The 20016-nt window shown below is 33.6% G+C and overlaps 1 protein-coding gene across 10 annotated transcripts; it reads right to left on the bottom strand.

Moving 5' to 3' along the window:
* Positions 1-4137: 4137 nt before the first annotated feature.
* On the bottom strand, positions 4138-19942 carry LOC130642003 (pleckstrin homology domain-containing family G member 6-like). Of its 10 annotated transcripts, XM_057449064.1 has the most exons (14): positions 17392-17493; positions 17251-17296; positions 15073-15153; positions 12919-12996; positions 11941-12009; positions 11724-11744; positions 11282-11497; positions 10997-11197; positions 10561-10695; positions 10332-10481; positions 9299-9436; positions 7486-7590; positions 6505-6759; positions 4138-6256 (listed from the first exon to the last, which is right to left on the bottom strand). In XM_057449064.1, exons 3-14 carry the CDS (start codon positions 15130-15132, stop codon positions 5315-5317), a joined length of 2370 nt encoding a protein of 789 aa, XP_057305047.1. In that variant the 5' UTR covers positions 15133-15153; positions 17251-17296; positions 17392-17493; the 3' UTR covers positions 4138-5314. The 10 variants fall into 10 exon arrangements, with proteins under 10 accessions (XP_057305047.1, XP_057305048.1, XP_057305044.1 ...); XM_057449065.1 differs by lacking the exons at positions 17251-17296; positions 17392-17493 and adding an exon at positions 19773-19942; XM_057449061.1 differs by lacking the exons at positions 17251-17296; positions 17392-17493 and adding an exon at positions 17687-18568.
* Between the last annotated feature and the right edge of the window lie 74 nt (positions 19943-20016).

A 20016-nucleotide genomic window follows, 5' to 3' on the forward strand; every position in this document is an offset into this window, starting at 1 on the left:
GTACAACACGAAAACCAAGTACTTTTTGTTAGCGCATGCGCACTTAAAAAAAACTTGAACGCGTTAAGAAAAATGCTCGCGGGCTTTTTGCTTTATAGCGGGAAATGCTGTCACATGGAACAAGTCTTTAGGGCTGACAATTTTACGCAGAACTAGGGATATCATTGTTATGCTGTTGTTATAAGCTTATTGATTTCCGCCGGCGAAGGCGGAATCTTCAATATCGCCTGGGAAGATAGAGAGAGAGAGATAGAGAGATAGAGACAGCCCAGAGCCTGGACGCCTAAAACTTATCCGGGCTAAAGCTTAAATCCTCGTTTTGACAGATTTTTTTCTGAGAACGAGGCTAAATTGACTTTTAAGCCAATAAGAATCCTAAAAGTGCAACAAATTGTTTTATTATCCAATGAACATTACTTTATTTTAAAGTTTATAATCGAAAGTTAAAGCTCGTGCAGTGTAACATAATGAAGATCGCCTTATAATGCGCCATCTTTGATGTTATTAACGTTATTTCCCTCTGTACAATTTTGCAAGCACGTAGACTAAAGCTAATTATTTATGAATTTTAATTTAGAGGAATTGTTGAGGCTGAATATTTTTGGTGAAAGATTTATAGCTATAAAATCGTGACAATGTGTCATAAAAGAAAAAAATAAGAATATGTAGTCTGAAAATAAACTTTCCTAACTGATTATTTCAAAAAAAAAAAAAAATATTGTCACCTTTAAAGATATTTCCCTAGCTGTTTTTTCAGAGAAAAAGAGAAAATGGATAAATTTTCAGTCTTGCTGTTGTTCTTATTTTGTTTTTATTGTTCATCAATTTTCAGGTTTATTATTTTTCTTTTAAAATTGTTCTTATATAGAGAAATGAAGTTTATGTAAGCTAAGTTAGCTATGATTTACAGTTACAATAATAATCAAAAATTGAATTTTAAAATTTTAGAACATACAATGATTTTGTTCCCCCAGTCCTCTTCAAAATTCAGTACTTTTTCAGATTATTGCTAATGGCGGAAATCTTTAAGCCACAGGGCTTCTTGTTTGTATATTATTTTAATAAAACTGTATGTTTAAAATAAAACACATGTTTGTAAGTGAATTATGTTCCCCCCTTTCTTCAAACAAAAAAGGATTTGTTTTGAGACAAAGTACAATTTAAACCTTTCTAAAGCGGACACTTAAACTGATACTTTGATGTGTCTTCATGGATTGAACCCTGAACTGATATGGGATATTTTTCAAAAGAAGGAGGACTACTTATAGTCTTAGGCGTGGTACTGTACTTGTCATTCCACCTTCTAAAAGCAGTATCGGTCAGAATTCTTTTCAATTTCACGCTAGCCTAGCCTGAAATTACCTACTTGCGTGTGTCAAAAATGTGACAAATCTAAAAGAATTCAAATCTGTTATCCGGCACGTTGAAACTGCCAACGTAAACTCTGTGCTGCTCATTCGGGGAGTATTTTATTTGTATTTTTATCACTTAGTATTTACATGTTTTAATTTGATAGTTGGTGTAAATTAGTACCTTGTAACTATACTGGATCCAACTTTAAACAAACAAACAAACAAACAAATAAATTTTTTCCCGTCCCACGTGAAAATTTTAGCTTGGTCTCAAAAGGGCGCACAGAACCAGCCATTTTTATATTTTTCTTAATGCTTTGCTAAACGTTTTTTACAACAGCTGTACGTTTGTTATTAATTATTTCTTACTTGTGAGGTAATTTTTTGACCAGTTGCGAAATACTTACAATGAAGCCTTATACGTTATCAATATAAGCGATAATCTTAAAACAAACTCGAACCTCGAAAAGTGTCCCTGTGCAGGTGCCCGATATATAGAGGTTCATCCTTAAATCAGCTTATATTGCATAAAAACCTGCATTTGGTGTTATAGTGTATAGTAAAATCGACCGAAAAGTTTATTTAGAATCTATTCTTGCCAGAAAAAGGATTCCACAGACGACATATTGTCCTAACTACCACAATTCCTCTTTTCAGACCCCTTACTTTAGCCTCCCATTTTTGCAACGCCCTCGCATAGGGCCCGATGTTTGTTACTTTGAAATTCGTGCATTTTCAACTAACCCTGATGAATAGTGTGCATCAAGTATGGAGCTTGTACTGGTTAACTTCTATGCATAATGCATGAAATGACGTAGATAACAACGCTGTTGGACGTCACAAATAAGTAGGAAATCATGGATAATAGGTTAAATTATATTGAAAAAGAACTACTTTGTTCATTACTAACATAATGCCAAGCAGTGAGCGGGCTTCGATCCGCGGTCCCCAGAACTGGGAGCCGCAGACGAACCCACTACATTACGTGCGATAATATGTTAGTGTTAGGTTAATTTTGTTATGATGTTCAAAATAGATGTTGGACTTTTAATTATATTATTTATTTAACCCCTCCCTACATTTAACTCCTTTCTGCTAAGCCCCCTCTCCATCTATAACAAAAAAAGCCTTATGGGGGCTAAAAAGAGAAATTAATTTACGCTTTCATTCAACTTTTATTCCAAAAAGTAGCCCGGGAAAAGCTTTAAAATACAAAATAACAAGAATCAAATAATCCTTATGCGACAGTGTAAAACATTGTCATAAGAATAAACAAATTTCTTGCAAGAAATGTTCAATGACCTATTGTTGTGTGTGTCTGCTTAGAAGAGTTCAGCTCTAGTGCATAATGTGGATTGGGAGTTGTAATAGCGTCCGCTATAGAGAGGTATCTGCTATAAAAGGTGTCTACTATAGAGAGGTATCTGCTATAAAAGATGTCCACTATAGAGAGGTATCTGCTATAAAAGCAATCTCGTTCCCAGAGCATTTTGCCTTGTTGATGAAGTTGATAGCGTTGGTCACTCCATAATAACGACTCAGGGACCACATGACCCTGGGGATGAGGTTGCTATTAAAGATGTCCGCTATAAGGAGGCTTCATATATAAGTTAGACTAACATTGAGACCGGATTGGTTCACTTCAGGTTGAACAGTTATAAAATAATCTCAATAAAAACATCTTATTTGCACCAATCATGTCTGGTTTGGGCAAATTTCATCTTTATGCATTTCATGGGCGGATATAAGATTTTTTTTTATTCTTCGGCCGATTTGTGAGGGGATGGTGATAGAGCTTTGCTTGACTTTAAACGTTTGGTAAAGTTCTCTCAGAGTCCTTAATTATTACAAGCTCGTGAGCTTGTATTAAAACGCAAATGTGTCCTACGAGAATGGAAATTTTTGCCTCTCTGAGCACCAACACGGGAGTCGTCGTGTGTTCGAATCTCATCTTGGTAACTTTTTTTACTTTTTTTTCTTTTTTCTTTTTTAAAAAGATAAGACAAGTGTTCAAAACACTTGTTTAACTAACTAGTAAATAAAGGTGTTTCCACCAAACTTTTTAAAAGTGAATGTAGGCAGAATTAACTGAATTAATGAATTTCGCAAATTTGGGGGTTTGTGGGTTTGTGGTCTTTCTTTTTCCTGTCAGTCGGTTCACCCAAGACGGACCCATCGAAAATTAAAAGTTCGAGGAATTTTCCGTTCAGGAAGGTCTCACAAATCAATTTTGAAAAATAAGTGTGTAACAAATATTATTGCGTATCTGAATAGTAAAATATGTCGTGTCTAACTTCGTAACAAAAATCCCAATTTGATAGACAGCTTTTTGTAAACTTTATTCGCGAGGTTGTTTGCGTATATCATACGTCTTGTTACTGTAAGTTTACTGTAAATACGAAATAACTCGTGTTAAAATGATAAGCAATAGTGTTAGTGGCTTAATGCCTAAATTTTTCGTAAATTATAACCATCTTTGTCCCTGGGCCATTATTAGGAGGCAAGATTTTTTGGGCACAAGGATGTCAACCGTTAAAGAGGATGATTAAAGTGGATTCCCATTCACTGAAAAGCAAAACTGATCGAAACAGACAAGAATGATAAATTTTTATATTTAATTAATTTTATTTTTCTATTTTTTCCTTTTCTATCCGCAAAAATATTTTATTAACCAAATAAGTCACTATTCCGATCCATTCCAATTCGCCTTTGGGAAATCCACCTTTATGAGACGAAGAAAATTCTATTGTTTGACTTTATTGCACTATGTGTTATAATGTTAAAGTATGACAAAATGTATGTATTTTCGAGTAAATTATACAAACCTGCTCATATTTACAAATTTAAATAAAAAAATTCTATTATCAAAGAAAAACATTAAAAATTTCGATAAGAATTTTTATTATTATTGCAGAAGCTACACATTCTTTTTGGCATACAAGCAACATAAAGAACGTGAGACCTTTCAACAAAGCAAGCATTTTGTGAAACAGAGCCAGCGTTAAGTTAGTGCATAAAAAAAGAAAAGGAACAAACAAAAGAGATTATGAAAACAACAATAGTTCATCAGGCTTTTTTTGTTCTTTGTTTGTTCTAAAAGTTATGTCAACAACAAAACAGAAGTTTGATTTTTATCCACACCAATCCAACTGATAACGTATTGGTGTGGATTTGGTTTCGCCTAGTAGATAAAACCTCGTTCCCTGGGTATCTTGTATCTTTTCCGACATCGATGCTCGTATCGATAAACCTGTGCTAAAAAAGACACAAGATACCCTGGGGTCGAGGTTGCTAGTAGATAGTCAATAAGCAAAGGGTGAGCAACATTCAAGCCTGTAAATTATAGAACTCTAGCAATATTAAGACTCAGTCAAGATTATGTTGCTCATAAAAGCTTGTGTATTGTTAACTCTGCAAACACTGGCTTATTTTTATCAGAATCTATTTAAAAAATTAGCACAGTGCTGGTCAGTTAAATTTCCCTTTTTTTGCAGGTTTGAATGTTGCTTGCTTGTTACTATTTGGCTATCTTCTCAAGAAGAAAAAGTTTGAAATCAATTTTTGTCGAAATTAGTAGGAATTTCTTTCAACTGTTAGGACAAGAAATATCTCAGAAACAATTGTTGATCTTTTATTCCCTGTTATTAACCTTAATTTATTAAGTCACAGTTGGTTTGTCATATGAAGAAAATCAAGACTGTGTTTGCTTACAAAAAAACTATGAAGAGTACTAAAGCAGGGCCGGTCTGAGATTTTTTGTTGTCGATCATGCATTGTAAATAGGGAAGAGACTTCTGCAGAAGACGTGTTTTCACCCGATCAAAGAGATTAAAGTGCTTCTCCCTAGCCCTCAAGTCTAGCTGTCACCTACAGTCCTGTTTTTTTTTACGCGGATGAGGTAGCCAGTTACCTATTAAAATCATGCGTATTTTTCCATTGTTAGAGATTTTTGGCGAGTGTAATCATATGTTGTCTAGATAATTTTCTGCATAATACGAGTCATTATTGGTGACATCAATACCATTTCGTGGTTGAATCACAACGTCATCGTATTCATCATTTTCCTTGTGGAACATGCTCGTGCTAAACGAGATATTGGTTTGTTGTTGTTGTTCCTGCATATCGATTCTGTATGAAGCAGCTACTTCTGTACTGCGCTTTTCCTCCGTACATTGCGAATGATCATCAGTTTGCGTATGTACAGACACAAATTGTTTTTTGTTTGAATGTAATGAATTTAATTCGACTGCTTCATGGATCAAATGACGTGTATTTGACGTCAGTGTTTTGTCGGATTTTAGATCGTTATTTTTATCTTTGTTATTTTTATTTTCATTTGATGTTTGGAAGGTACCACTGCTATCTGAGCCAGAACTTAGATTAGTCGGAGTTGTTGCTCTTTCTGATTTTTTGTTTTCGTTTACCAGGTTCGTTTCTTGATGTGTTATTTCGTTAATATTGTCAAGATTAGCAATTTCTGGTACACTGTTGCACTTCCGTAGCTGCCTGCCACCGGAAGAATTATTTATCGCATCACTTTCCGACTTATGACTACGAAAGCTGTCTCCTAGACGATTACCATTAGGTATGTAGTCGACGCCCAATTGTGAATTTTTGTGACTGTCTAGTACCCATGATGCAATGTGGTTTTCTGGAATAGTTTCAAAAGGCGGCTGAGATGACGACATGTCTCTGTTTATATCATTTGGTGTATCACTTGATCTGACATTTTGGTCAGCATTCAAAGCTCCATTATTTTGCGGTTTGTCAAAAAAAGAACTATCGCTCACTGTGCTGTGAGACGGTGAGAGTACTTTTAAATCTGTGTCTGTTGCCGTCGTATTTGCATCTTGAAAAAAATCTAATGTTGAACCTCTACCATTTTTTGCGTTTTGATATCGTCTCTAAAGAAAAAACAACATAATTATTTCTACACGATGTGGTAGGCGATACCAAAATGGCGTCTGGAAGTACACTTTTTATCTGTTGGCTGTTTATATGTAGGCGAGCTGGCTCAATTTCCGAACCAACTCAGCAAAACTGGATTTATACTTAGAAACACTTAGAACAGTCGGTTTTAGTTATTGGTCAAACCAGATGAAGATTTTATACAAGAATCATTTTGTATTACCTTTAAGTCTATTTAACTTACTCTCGCTTTTTCGATAGCTGCCACCCATACGTCTCTTTCGTTTTCATTTACCTCCAACAAGAAGGTTGTTTGCAGCAATCCAAACTCATCCAAGTAAATAAAAACAATGCAATTATCGGAGACCTCAGATTTGATCAGTTTGACCTTATCCAAATGAAACAACTGACGGATTAAACGGAATGTGCTAGCGCTCTTCTTGTGTCTAGCCATCAGAAATATATCTGTGAATAGAAAACCTTCCACGTTTGTTTCATTCTATGGAAAAGTTACAGATTATATGGAGTTATATGTGTAATTCTTGTCTCTTTTTATTTCATTATAAACTGGTTACACAAAAAGTCGGCAAAAAGTGATTAAGTTTTGGCTAGATGACTAATATTTTTTGCCGACTTTTTTATTACCGACCAAACTTTTTTGCCAACCTTTTTTTTCCGACCAAACTTTTTTTCCGACATTTTTTTTCCGACCTAACTTTTTTTCCGATTTCTTTTTAATTTTTTTGCTGATTTTTTATTTTGCTGATTTTTTACGGGTAAAATTTTTTTGCCGACCACCTTTTTTGCCGTTTTTCCTTTTGTTGCTAATTTTTATCAGTTGTATGCAATTATTCTTGAAATTGACTGAACTTAAACTTTTTCATATACCTATAACCATTTTTGTTGTTGTTGTTGTTTTAACTTCCGAATCTAAACTTTTTTGATCATTTTTGTTTGGAAATTGGTTATATTTTGTCCAAGTATATAATATTTTTGCCGACTTTTTATTTACCGATAAGGTATCTTGTCCTTGTAGGTCAAAAGGATTGGTTAGAAAAAGTGGCCAAAACTTTCCAGTCACGTTGAGAACGTTTTGTCAATCCTTGTCGACGTTTTTTTATCCCCAAGTTGTATACATACTTATAAATACATATACGTAAACAAACCTCTTATAATGTTTTGTAGCTAACTCGTGTTTTAATTAAAATAAAATAAAGCTACTTACGCGCGCTTTTTTTTCGATCAATTTCATTGGTCCGTTCTTCAGTACGCATCGTTGCTCTTTTGTGGGTAAGTTCTGAATATCCACGCGAAGAAAATCTATGGCCGTCTAAACACATTCAGTGATTGAATAAGTTCATTGTTGTTAGAAACTATTCGCGAGAAGAAATAATGAATCAAGATTCCAGTTATTCATCCCTCTACCCAGGTTCTCTTGGCTCCTGAGCAATTATTATGGAGCGGCTGCTATCGAACATATTAGAAAGGCAACATGACCTGGGAACGAAGTTACTCGGTTATTTACTTATGTCATGCGAAGTATAGTAATTTTTGCTGCCACAACCAAGGTTATTATTTTTTTATTTACAGTTGACTCCCTCTAATTCGAATCTCTATAATTCGAATATTTCTTTAATTCGAACTTATTTTTCAATCCCTTCAACACGATTCTCTCCCTTATTTGAATTTTAAAGTGTAAACAGGGATTTGAAAAATTTGAATGTTTTTCTAAAATTCAAAAATTGTCTTTCGAACATTATTTTTCAAAACGTTGGTCTTGCACTTGGTGACGCAATTCGTATTGTCGAAAGAGATCGTCTCCAATGTAAAACAATCAAATACTCAAAAGTTTTTCAAATAGAATTTCTTTTTTGTCTAGACTATGAAAATAAAGAATGAGCGAAACTTGAATTATGTTTTCTTGATCTCGTAATTTCTCTCTGTAATTCGAATTTTCACTCTCTGAAGGTGAAAGTTCGAATTACAGAGACTTTCTATAATTCCAATCTTCCTATAATTTGAACAAAGTTTTCCCCTGTGGGAATTCGAATTAGGGAGAGTCAACTGTAGTATCAAAGTTTTTACAACCCAGCTTAGTTTCAATTCTAATGATTACAATGTCACTTATTATGGCCGAACTAAGCGTTAATTTCAACAAACGTTAATGTATCTCTTATCTGAAGAGTAAAAGAATCTCTACATCTTGGTCAATTTACTTTCGTTCTGAAACATTCTTGACACAGTTTAAACATTCCTAAGCTTAAATATTTTATCTTATTTCGTGAGCCTAATGACTTCAAGTCTTGAAAAAGAGCCTACACATATTCCGTGTAAAATTTTCATTATTCCTTTTAATTTAAAAGATTTTATTATATATTATATATTAAAATAGTTATTATAGTTAAAAGATTATGAAAATGTCGCAGATCTATTTTGTTACAAAATTTTCTGTCACCCATTTAGCACCTAGTTTTTTTTGTTAACTAATCGACAAATTACATTTAAATACTTTAACCAAATTTTGTTATATTATTAGTCCAATGCCATGGAGACGAAGTTGCCACAGGGACACGCGATTGGCTGGGGTCACGTGACATCTTCGTTTAATGTTTACATTTTTTTGTACGCATTAGTTTCTTTACAGTTCTCTGAGAAAAAAACAACGCTTTTGGTTTTTATACTCGAGTTTGTTTACACCACACTCCAATTCGAACATAAACCCTTAAAAAACAAGTCTTGCAAATATGCGGGTAAAATCGGGTAAAATCGGGTAAAATCGGACAACAACAGTCCCACAGTGGGACCGCCATAACTCTTGATAAATAGGTTGTTAGGAAAAGTACTCTCCATGTTTTGAATTGTGCTACCCAAAGGTACCAAACACAGACCGTTTAGGTTTTGTAATTAGCCACCAATCATGGCTCAAGTGACGCTGAAGAAGAAGCTCATTATTTTTGACTGAAAAACAGGTCTTTTGAAAAAGGAGCCGGCCTTTCAGGGTTAAGTTTTATCCAACACATAAGCACATGATGACTTACCCATTTCACTTCTTCATTCGCTGCTTGCATTGTTGTATAATATTCGAACTGATTCAAACATTTGTCCAGTTTTTCTCTTTCAAACTTTTTACGAAGTGTTTTATTGATGTTTGATATAAATTCTTCCACTTTTTTAAGCTAAAAAAAATATTATGTGGACATGCTTTTTCAGATAATAAGTACCCCAAAGCATAAAAAATGCAGAAAGAATACTTCTTTAGTTTTCGAAATTATAATTTTTTTTTCTTAAAGTTACTTTATCAGTAAAAAGTGTCTGAATTTTGTGTCGGACAAAATTTCTTACCGACCTTTTCTTTTACCAACCACCTATTTTCACCAAGTTTTGACCAATTTTGTTTTTTCTCTCCTTTTAAAAAAACGATCCCAAATTGACTTACATACCAGTATTCATTTTTCGAATATCTATTTTCTACTTAGACGCTAAACAGTTCGAGTTATCCAAAGAAATTAACTTAAGGGTGACCAAAAAATGGTTCGAGAAAACGAATGTTCGAGTTATGCAGGGTTTGAGTTAACGAGTAGTTTTTATAAGGAAGTATTAGGAAATGTCCAAGGGACTGTACAAAACAGTTCGACCTAATAAAATTTCGAGTTAACCGGTGTTTGAGCTACCGGAAGTCCACTGTACTTTCATATTTTCTAAACTCAACAAGTATTTTACTGAAAATTAGTAAACAAAAATAGACTAATTTTTTTTACTATTTCTTTTATGCCAACTTTGTTTTAATTCCATGTGACGGTTTAAGGTGGATTTTCACTTAAAAACGAATTGGAGCGGATCAGAACGAAAAAAAATTTTCCGCTTCAATTTGTTCTGATCCACACTGAAAGTTGAAAACATTTCAACTTTTCTTGCAGTTCAAAAGGGAAAAAATTAAAAACAACAACAAAAGAATAATTAGCAAATAGCCAATCAAATTTAAGTATTTTTCTTGTTCCGCGCTCCAATTCACTTTTAAGTGGAAATCTACCTTTAGAGATGAATAATGATTATATCTATATATATACTTACCAAAATATGCAACTCCTCTTTTTCTTTCTCATTTTTTGTACCTTTCGTTATCTTCTTCAACAATAAGGGATATCTTGTTATTCGTTGCATTGGTTCCGTCAATAAGTCTCTCAGTATGTATCGTTGCGCGTGTGGAAGGCTTTGACACCACTAATAATCAAAATTAAGGAAAATCATATCTCAGAGGAAAATCAAGTCACTACTATAGATTCACGTAGTGTAAGCCTACCCTTAAATACTCCGTAAAATTTTTGCTCTTTTCGCTTCTTTTTGTTTCTTGTACTTCTGTTAATTCACGAAGGTACTCCAAACAGGCGTCTTGTCTTAAACAAAAGCTGACGTATGGCTGAAAGAATTCGTCAACCTAAAATCAATGGCTAGCTAAAAACTTTATGTGCTATAAACAGTATATATACAAAGCGTGACACTTTTTGTTTTCCATTATTTTATCTGTTAATTAATATTACTCTACATCCATTGCCGTATCTTGCCTATATGTCAAAATCACTTAGTGAAAAATAAACACGCACATTCATCGCCGCAAAACTCATCGGAAAAATTTACCGGCGCAATTTTGATTCAATGAACCAAGTTGGCCAGCTGATAACGATAAGTCCCTTCTCCGAATATTATTATTAGAATGAAATACGACAAGTACATGTTACCTTGTAAAACGAAGCCAATAGAGTGGTTGGTCTGATTCGGTTTCGAGTTTTCCTTGCCTCGTTTATCACAGGAATCATATGGCTAGTCCATAATTGATCATTAGCCAATAATACCTCATTAATATTGCCAAAAATATTTTCGTGCTTTATTTCTGCGAGATCCCCTTGGCTTTGGATAATCCTAAAAGATTGTTGAAACACCTGAAAGATAAAAGCTGGAAATAAGAAACCGCGTTAGACAAACACGTGTGGTGGGTTGACGTTTTAATCCTTTTTTTCATTTACCTGAACCACGATCCTCAATTTCTTTATGTAATTCCTTTCAGTGGTTAAAAATTCCCATAGTGCTTGCTGTTGAAGTCGCATGTTTTGCGTCATGGACTTGTTGTTCGACATTACGTCCTCCCATGACTCTTCTAAAAAGTAGTCCTGGCAGTCAGCAATGGTTTTGTCAAAACAGATCTTCTGGTAATCATACAACCGATCTGCGAACTCACGCACCTGAAATGGAAAATAACGTACTCTCCAAAATGTAGTTCTGCCGTAACCTCGTCCTCAAGGGTCTTTTTCTTTTACAAACAATTTCGCATGGCGAGAGGAGATAACTATTTCTTCTCGCCGTCCGAGATTATCAGAAAGATAAAAAGAGACCTGGGGACGAGGTTAGTTCTACCGTTAAAATTGAATATTTATGCTATTGGCTATACACAGAAAAGTAAAAACTTACTTTCTTTTTTTTGTTTGGAACCTTAAATAGTAAGAATAGAATTATGAGACATTTTTAGAAAACAAAAATCGATACACCAGATTAATTTCTATATTCTACGAAGTTCTGTTCGAAAGAATTCAGAACAGATAAGACTAGGGCTGCTCTTATTAGTTTCGCAACTCTAGAAACTTGAATATTTTCTTCAACACGTTTAAATGACTAGCTAACAGCTTACCATCCGTAAGCTGATCTTTTTTGACAATTGCGTGTGTGGAGGTTTTTCATGATTAGAATTATTCATCACCTAACAAAAGAAAAAACCCAGTCTACTCATAGGTTTCTAATAAACAGGGGGTCGGAAATAGTTACAATATCTGAAAGAGAAGGAGCCTTAATAAATGTCCATCCCCCCCTGAATTTCAAAAAGGGTAAAATTTCTATAAACACTAAGGCAAAAGAAGAATACTGTTTTTAAATTCAAAAGAATGATCTTGGTCGATAAAGAACTGAGAAATTAAAAAGATAAGTTTTTTTAGAGTCCCCAAATTTACCTCTGCCAAGCTACTTTAGATTAGCAGACATTTTTATTGCTTTATATTGATTCAGATAATTAGTGCAAATCTTTTTTGGGTTAATGAACAAAATGTTTCGAAGCTGGAAATTTACATCATCACTGCTCTCTTGATTCGGGTCATGACAGGAAGAGACTGTGGAAACAACAGTTAAATACATGGGTACGAAGTTGTTTCTATTAAGGATCGTTCTATACGAGATTGCTATGCTACTTACTCTCGGGTTTTCAATACAGGAGTGGGTCTTAATAATTTAGAAGAGGGCGTGGAGAGCTTATAAGCAAGGCGGTCTTATTTAACAAGGCGCAGGAATTAAAAGGCAATGGAATGGTAGCTAACAGACAAAAACATCACTAAATACAAACTGTTAAATTGTTTTCACCTTGTGCTCAAATTAATAACCGAAGGGTCTTAATAAAGTGTGAGGGGTAGAAGAAAAATTTAGAATTAAGAAACGACCTCACTTATTTATACAGCATATTCAGGCCGGAGTTCGAGGGTGGGAGGTACTACTCCCTTTATTACCATTGTGTTAGGTAGTCAGTCATAAAACTTATGACTGACTACCTAAGGTATGAACGATGGTCATTTTGTTTTGGAACCCTTTTAATGTAAAAAAGGAAAAAGAAAAAAATTCTTACGTAGTACGAAACATTTAAATTGACAAAATTAACCTTATCGGAAGGAACTTTATTCGACAATTGTGGTGGTGAAATTATCTAAAGTAAAGATATTCTTTACAACTAACTGATGTAACAGACTTTAAATTGTATAAAGTCCGGTAAAACTGATTCACTGATTTAAAATATATGAAGACCGGTGAAACTAATGTACCAACTTAAAAGTACAAAAACTCCGGTGAAACTGATGTACCGATGTAAAAGTGTGTAAATTCCGGTCAATAAACATGTTTTTACAACACAAGAACAAAAGTTACCTCTAACACCATAAAAAGTAAAGGTTAATTAATATGTAATAAGCTAAGATTAATTATCTGTAGTATCAAACAATCAAACAAAACTTTGATTGAATGGAAATATCAATGTCACCTCAAAGTTTTTCGTTTTAAATTCGCGAAATTTTTATTTTTTTTATTCCTCTTTTATTTACATTAGGAGAGTATCATAATTGAGGGGTGCCATTATTTAATCATTCAATACGCAGCGATTAACTTCTAAATAAATGCACCAACCTTACTGCAGAGCTTGTACTTGCATCTTTTTATATTATACATTTTTTATCTTACAAAAAGGAACTATGAACACGTTGTTGTTTTGATTTGTGCCATATAATATAACCATTGCAAGAATCTCAACAAATATTGATTTGGACGCAACAAATGCAAGTGGACGCATTAGACGCTAAAATGTATACTTTTCCAGTACTTAAGACCTGTTTGGTACGAAACCCCAAAATCATCCTAATTTCTTTGAATAATTCTACGTGAAGAAAAATATATGTTTACTAGTCGATAAAGCCCGTGGAATAATCCACTTAGGCGAAAGGTCAATAAAAAAATGATGTATTGCTGATGTCAGCAGTGCAGTGCAAATAAAAAAAATTGGCGAAATGTGTTTATTTTTTGTCTGTAATGTGTAGAGGTTGAAACGCTGGTCAAAATAATGTACGGGATCATATGTTCTCGACGAACCCATAAGGAGATCATATCAGGGATTAAAAATTTTGCTGACTTTAGCAGCAAAGACCTGTCAAAACCTTAAAATTTAATTTTAGAAAATTGTATACCTGTTCCCGTCATCGCATAGATCTTAAAATGATGATCAAGAAAATGTATAGGATCATGTACTTTTGATAAACGGTTGGTCCTAGGTGGTCCCTAGTTACCCACGCAGTGAAAAATCATTGACGTCACCACCTCGTTTCCAAGTTATTTGCCCTCAAAGTTTTAGATGCACTGTAATGGCTTCATTATTTTAATATAGGATATTGACGTTAAAGTAGTATTATTGACGTCGCGCTGTAACGTCAGAAAATTTGACGTAATAGACATGTATTTTTCGGCAACATCAAAGAAAAATGAACACATCCACTTTGCCTGTCACAGACACACGGAACTGGCGTATTATTATATAGACTAGTCGATAAGGCCTGTGGAAAAATCCACTTAGGCAGGATAACAGAGAAAAACAACCGTCATTTAAATCTTGCTGACATCAGTAGAGACCTTTCATAACACAAAAATTTTTTTCAGAAATATGTATACCTGTTGCCTTCATCGTATAGATCTTGAAACGCTGATCAAGAAAATGTATAGGACCTTGTACTTTTGACAAACGGATGCAGAGATATTAGGGTTTAAAAGTTTTTTGATGACGTCATTAACCCGTCCATTCCGAAACGGATTCGGTGACCCAGATTTGGAAAACTTACCCAAATTGGTCTCAGGTAGTCCCTAGTTACCCACGCAGGAGATGACGTCAGTTATTTCCACCCGTTTCCAATTTATTTAGCCTTAAATTTAAAATTGCAATGCAATGGCTTAATCTTAATATACTTTCCTTTGACGTGAATATTGCTTTAACGTTAAAGCTTGCTAATTTACAGAACAAATTTATAGGCGATGCTTTATAGAATTTATCAAAGAAATTTTATCCACTTTGCAAAAGTCACAGACAGACAGACAGAACTAGCGTATTATTATAGAGATGTGATAAAGCGAAGGTTAGAGAGTAAATTCTTATAAACATTCGAAAAATAATATTAATAAAAACAAAAAGTGTATAGATAGAGAAAACCTTAAATCGTTTATTTGAACAGAATAAAAAAAATCATACCTTATCAGGTAAAACCTTCGCTCGGTCTGAAAGTGGCGGTGGTGAAGTAGTTGGTTCCATTAGCTCATTTCTTGCTTGCGTCTAAATGTAATAAAAGTCTGTATGACAATTTCAAATCCTCTATTTTGCGTCGAATTATTCTATTTTAATAAGCTAGTGATAAGACATTTTTCCCAAATAGAAAGAAACAAAAACTGTTTCGATGCAGTGCTGCTCATAAATACAACCTCGTCCCCATGTTTTTACTTCCAGCCTTTTTTATTTAATTTTTTTTCGCGTCGGCAGTTTTTTGCCGACGCGAACCCCTCTGTTACTGTTTCGCGTCGGCATTTAGCCAATTCACGTCGGCAAAAATATGCCGACGTGAATTTTCGTTTTTTAATTTAACTCGACAATCCACCATTTTACGTCGGCAAAGATATGCCGATGTGAATTTTCGTTTTTTTGTTTCGTCTCGGCAATCCATAATCTCACATCAGCAAAAACAGTTACATGGGGCTTAATTTTGGTGTCTGACGTCAACGAATTGTCTTTCAAATTCGAGCCTTTTTCTTCCAAGCCAGCTTGTTCACAGTCAAAATACTACACAAACTACTTTAATTCTATTTAGGGCAAATAAGGAAAATGCTTAGCGACCACGTTATGAACTTTATTAATTCTTGTATTTAAGGAGTACTCTCGATCGCCGATATATTCGGTATATATTTACGATAGATTCGCCTTAGCAAAATTTTGCTGACGTAATTTAGGCATTTGCCGTGTGCCTACGTGAATTAGAAAGGCTGACTTCTCAACCACACTGAGAGTTCTAGCGACGGTAAAAGGTAAGGTTGTGGGTCGAATTTGTACAAGCAGGCATAGGTGTTTCGGCGAATAATACGTTGAAACATGGAGAAATGCTGGAAAAAAATTGACATGCAGAAATTGTAGCGTGGTCTTTAAAATAATAAAAAATCAAAAAATGTTAATCAGCTAATACACTGGAGTCTTAATCAGAATATGCATTTATTTTAAAAATATCAAAATTTCAACTAGGGTGGTCATTATTTTTATATCTCTATTGTTCTAACCAATAGACCAATTGTTTTGGTCTATTGTTTGGACCAATCCCACCTTGATTTTTTTTTGTAAAAGATAAAGCATGTACCCTTTTTATTTGGCACATTTAAAATTTATTTCTCGTTGGGGAAAATATGTGACAACAAAAGATTTGGTTTTACTCACGTGGCCTGACTGTGCACCCTACGCCCTCGCAACAAGGGCGTGTGTGTTATGTAAGTCATATGATATAAATGGGTAAAAATATCTACTTGAACCTATATTACAGAGGGTGGAGAATTTTGAGTCTCGCATTGAGGTGATGCAGGTGATTTTACCACCCATATGGAAATCTGGAAATGACAGATAGCTGTCATTAAAAAAATTGGCAAAAGAAGAATTTGACGTCAATGAAACTAATGATGATTTTATAATTTTTTTACTGATGTGACTTTCTTCAATTTTTGTGTATTATAAGTTCATCTTAGAGGTAATTTGAATATAATAAAAATGATTTTTTTTAATTTTTAAAAGTTATTCCAACCAGTTCTAGCAAAATGTAAAAATATCCCACTTTTGTTTTATTAATGGGAATGAAGCTTTTCACATTTCCTTGTAATAGGGCAACTTCGTTCCCAGGGCATTTTGTCTCGATTAAATTGGGCACTCTTTAATAACGGCTCAGGGACCACAAGACCCTGGGGACGAGGTCGGTAATAGGGAAATAGTGAAAGTCAAAGAATTTTTAACCTATGCGTCATATGGACCAAAAGCTATCGAAAATAAACTGTTGGAGCGGTAAAGTTACCACCGTGCTCCCTACCCTCTGCCCCCAAAATAGTGTTAAAAGAAATCCAGAATCAATTTAATAAAAAACATTTCATAAAAAAAAAAAAAAAATTTGACGCGTATAAAGCAATTGTATTATTGTCAAGATTTATATAACTACTCAGCTGTTCTGCTTCATTTCCAAAATAAGAACACGAGTAGGGTCTTTTTCAAGTCTTACAACCAATGACTTCCTCATTATAACTTATTCGTATATCTCTACAAGCAAAAAGTCGATGCTTTTATTTCTGGGGTGCAACTGAAGTAAGTTACAGTCAGAGTAGAAAAAGCCAGCTAATAGGATGGGTATACCTTGAAATATTAACTCTTACAATTCCAAATTGTTGAACATAAACTTCTAGTTAAAAGAAGTATCAATTAATACGTAAAGATTGAAGAACATATGCTAAATGATTGAAGTAGTACCGAGAAATAACGAAATGTAGTACTAACGAGAAAGTGTTTTGATGTCGACGTACACGGATACAGCCACCATCTTGGAATGTGGAAATACCCAACTCCTTTCTTACATTAATCCATTTAAAAGCATTCAATTATAGTTTATATTTTTAAACGAGGGTTTTTTTCTACGAAACACTGTAATTACAATCCTTAAGGCTCTGTATACACATTGAACTGTTTTTACCTTTATGCAGTCTGACCATTTATACTGTGGTTTAAGATATTTATTGTAATGTAACCCAGTGCATACGTATTTAAAATAAATAGCCAAATAACTGTGTCTTACCTGCGCATGCGCCTTCTTGTTAAATTCATCAACCATTACTCTTTTTCTTATCTTTAAGGGTTTAAATGAGAGAGTCAGTGTTAAAGTTCACAGTGTATCACGGGACTTGTAATATTAATCTGCCTTTCTTCCTCCAAGATCTATCATTAGTCAAATTACAAAACACTCTCCAAAAAAACCTAACCGTATTCTCCTTTTATATATTAAAGGAAAAAAGTCCTGAAAAGAGGAACTATAATTCTTTTAACGAAATCAGTAAACATTCAGTGGGAGAAGATAAGTGCGTGTCTAATTAATTCTTTCAAAGTACGATACCAGATACACAGTGCTAAACGCTCCTAGTGCAAAAACAAAACAAAACAAAACAAAAAAACACAAAAAAAACAAGTATGCCTTCATCAGTAATAAATCTTAAGTGTATACACATCTTTAACAGGATATTGTCTTAATTGCAAAAAACTAAACAAAAGCAAGCTTTTTATTTTTTGTATTGAATCATTTAAAAGTGTTAAGAAAGAAGACACAACTTGTAAAATAGTACCCAGTTTCTTTATTGTATTAAACTGACCCTAAAACATGATTAAAATTGACATATAAACATAATTTTTGAATACAAAACAAAACAAACAAATAAAAAACAAACAAACAAACAAACAACAACAACAACAAAACAAACAAAAGATAAACTACATACAGTTCATTCACATAAAATTTAAGACACTTCGTCTTTAACTATTTCGTCTTGAGTTTTTATGTGTTTGGTTTATCTTGTTTAGGTTGTCTTAAAGATAGTGAGAGCTTGATAGAGAAAAAAATATATGTTAATTATAGCATGTGAACAAAAGAGAAAGTTTTTATAATTCACTCCTTCAAAAACATGAGCCATTTTATGGAATAATATATTTCAAGACAGGAGATGATGTTAGCAAAACTTATATCGTAGTTTTTAAAGTTGCACAAAACTTTTTTTACACTTAATTGGACAGCCATACCTATTTCCCACTGAATATTCTTTTGAATCGTCGGACCAATGAAAAAAAATTAAAGCTATATTTGCTGCAAAAGTCAAGAACCTTTTGAAACTAGACTTCTAGATCTGTTTCTTATAAAAACATATATTACGTTACAAAAAAGTCGACAGAACAAAAAAAAGTTACAAGATGCCGCATCTCTTCAAAATATTTTGTCACGAAACTTAAATTTCCCATCAGCACGTTGAAATATGATAGTCACAGAGCGCACAGATGTTTTCTTTGGAAGATATGTAACTTGAGCAAAAAGTCAAACAAAAAATAACATCCAATACCAAAAACCGGAATGTAAACATATAAATTTACAACCTCGTTTCCAAGGCAATTTTTTGCTTTTTAGATAGCAAAAAAGCAAAAAATTGCCCTGGGAACGAGGTTGCAATTCACAGCACCATATATGTACTTTTTTATAAGAATTCTTTTAGAATAAGAATCATTAAGGCTCAACTTCAGAAATTTCAAGAATATTTTAAGAGAAATGCTGACGCCTGTTTAGTCACAAAATTTATTTACTCTGAAATTATACATTTAAAAAAATTGATTCGGAGAAGTAATATTTTGGTAGTGTAAAAAAACATTTTTTTGATATTACCATTTTCTTGACTTATTCATCCATGTTTTGAATGTGAACACATTTTTTTATAGTTAATATGAGCCGATTTTTTAACAATTTATTAAAGGAATCAAATTTAAGAATTATATAAGGGTTAAATGAGACTTTTCTCAGCTCAAACCAAAGGGTATGATTCTCATTTACAAAAAATACTGGCTCCTCTAGATGCCGGCTAAAAGCAACTATCTTGTTTCAGCCTCTCTTCTGCTATGACAGAAAAGGACTTAAGAAATCTGGTTGCCAGGTATGAAACTAATAGCCCCGGGTACGAGGTTAATAAATAACACACGCGGGAAAACGGAAATGTATTTGCTCACAAAGAACGTCATTCTAAACATTGAATGTTTTGAACAACCGTAAGTGATTCAGTGTTATATAAAGTTACAATGTCTAACAACTTCAAAACTGTCGGCTCTACCTTAATCAACAAATGACATCTCACCTTTATTTATCAATACGTTTACAACTTCCATATTCTTGATATTTACATCAAAATCATGTTTAATAAACAAGCCTTTTAAAAGTGCTTTTACATTCCTTTAACTGATATCAGCTCGTCAGACCTTTCATTGGCATTGACAATGGATTGGTTTAATAATGACTTCAACGCAATACATACAACGAATGCTAAAGATAAAGTTAATAAAAGTTAAATAAAAGAAATACTTATACAGTTTATTACCAGC

Source organism: Hydractinia symbiolongicarpus, chromosome 4, assembly GCF_029227915.1.
Source record: "Hydractinia symbiolongicarpus strain clone_291-10 chromosome 4, HSymV2.1, whole genome shotgun sequence".
NCBI classification, from domain to species: domain Eukaryota; kingdom Metazoa; phylum Cnidaria; class Hydrozoa; order Anthoathecata; family Hydractiniidae; genus Hydractinia; species Hydractinia symbiolongicarpus.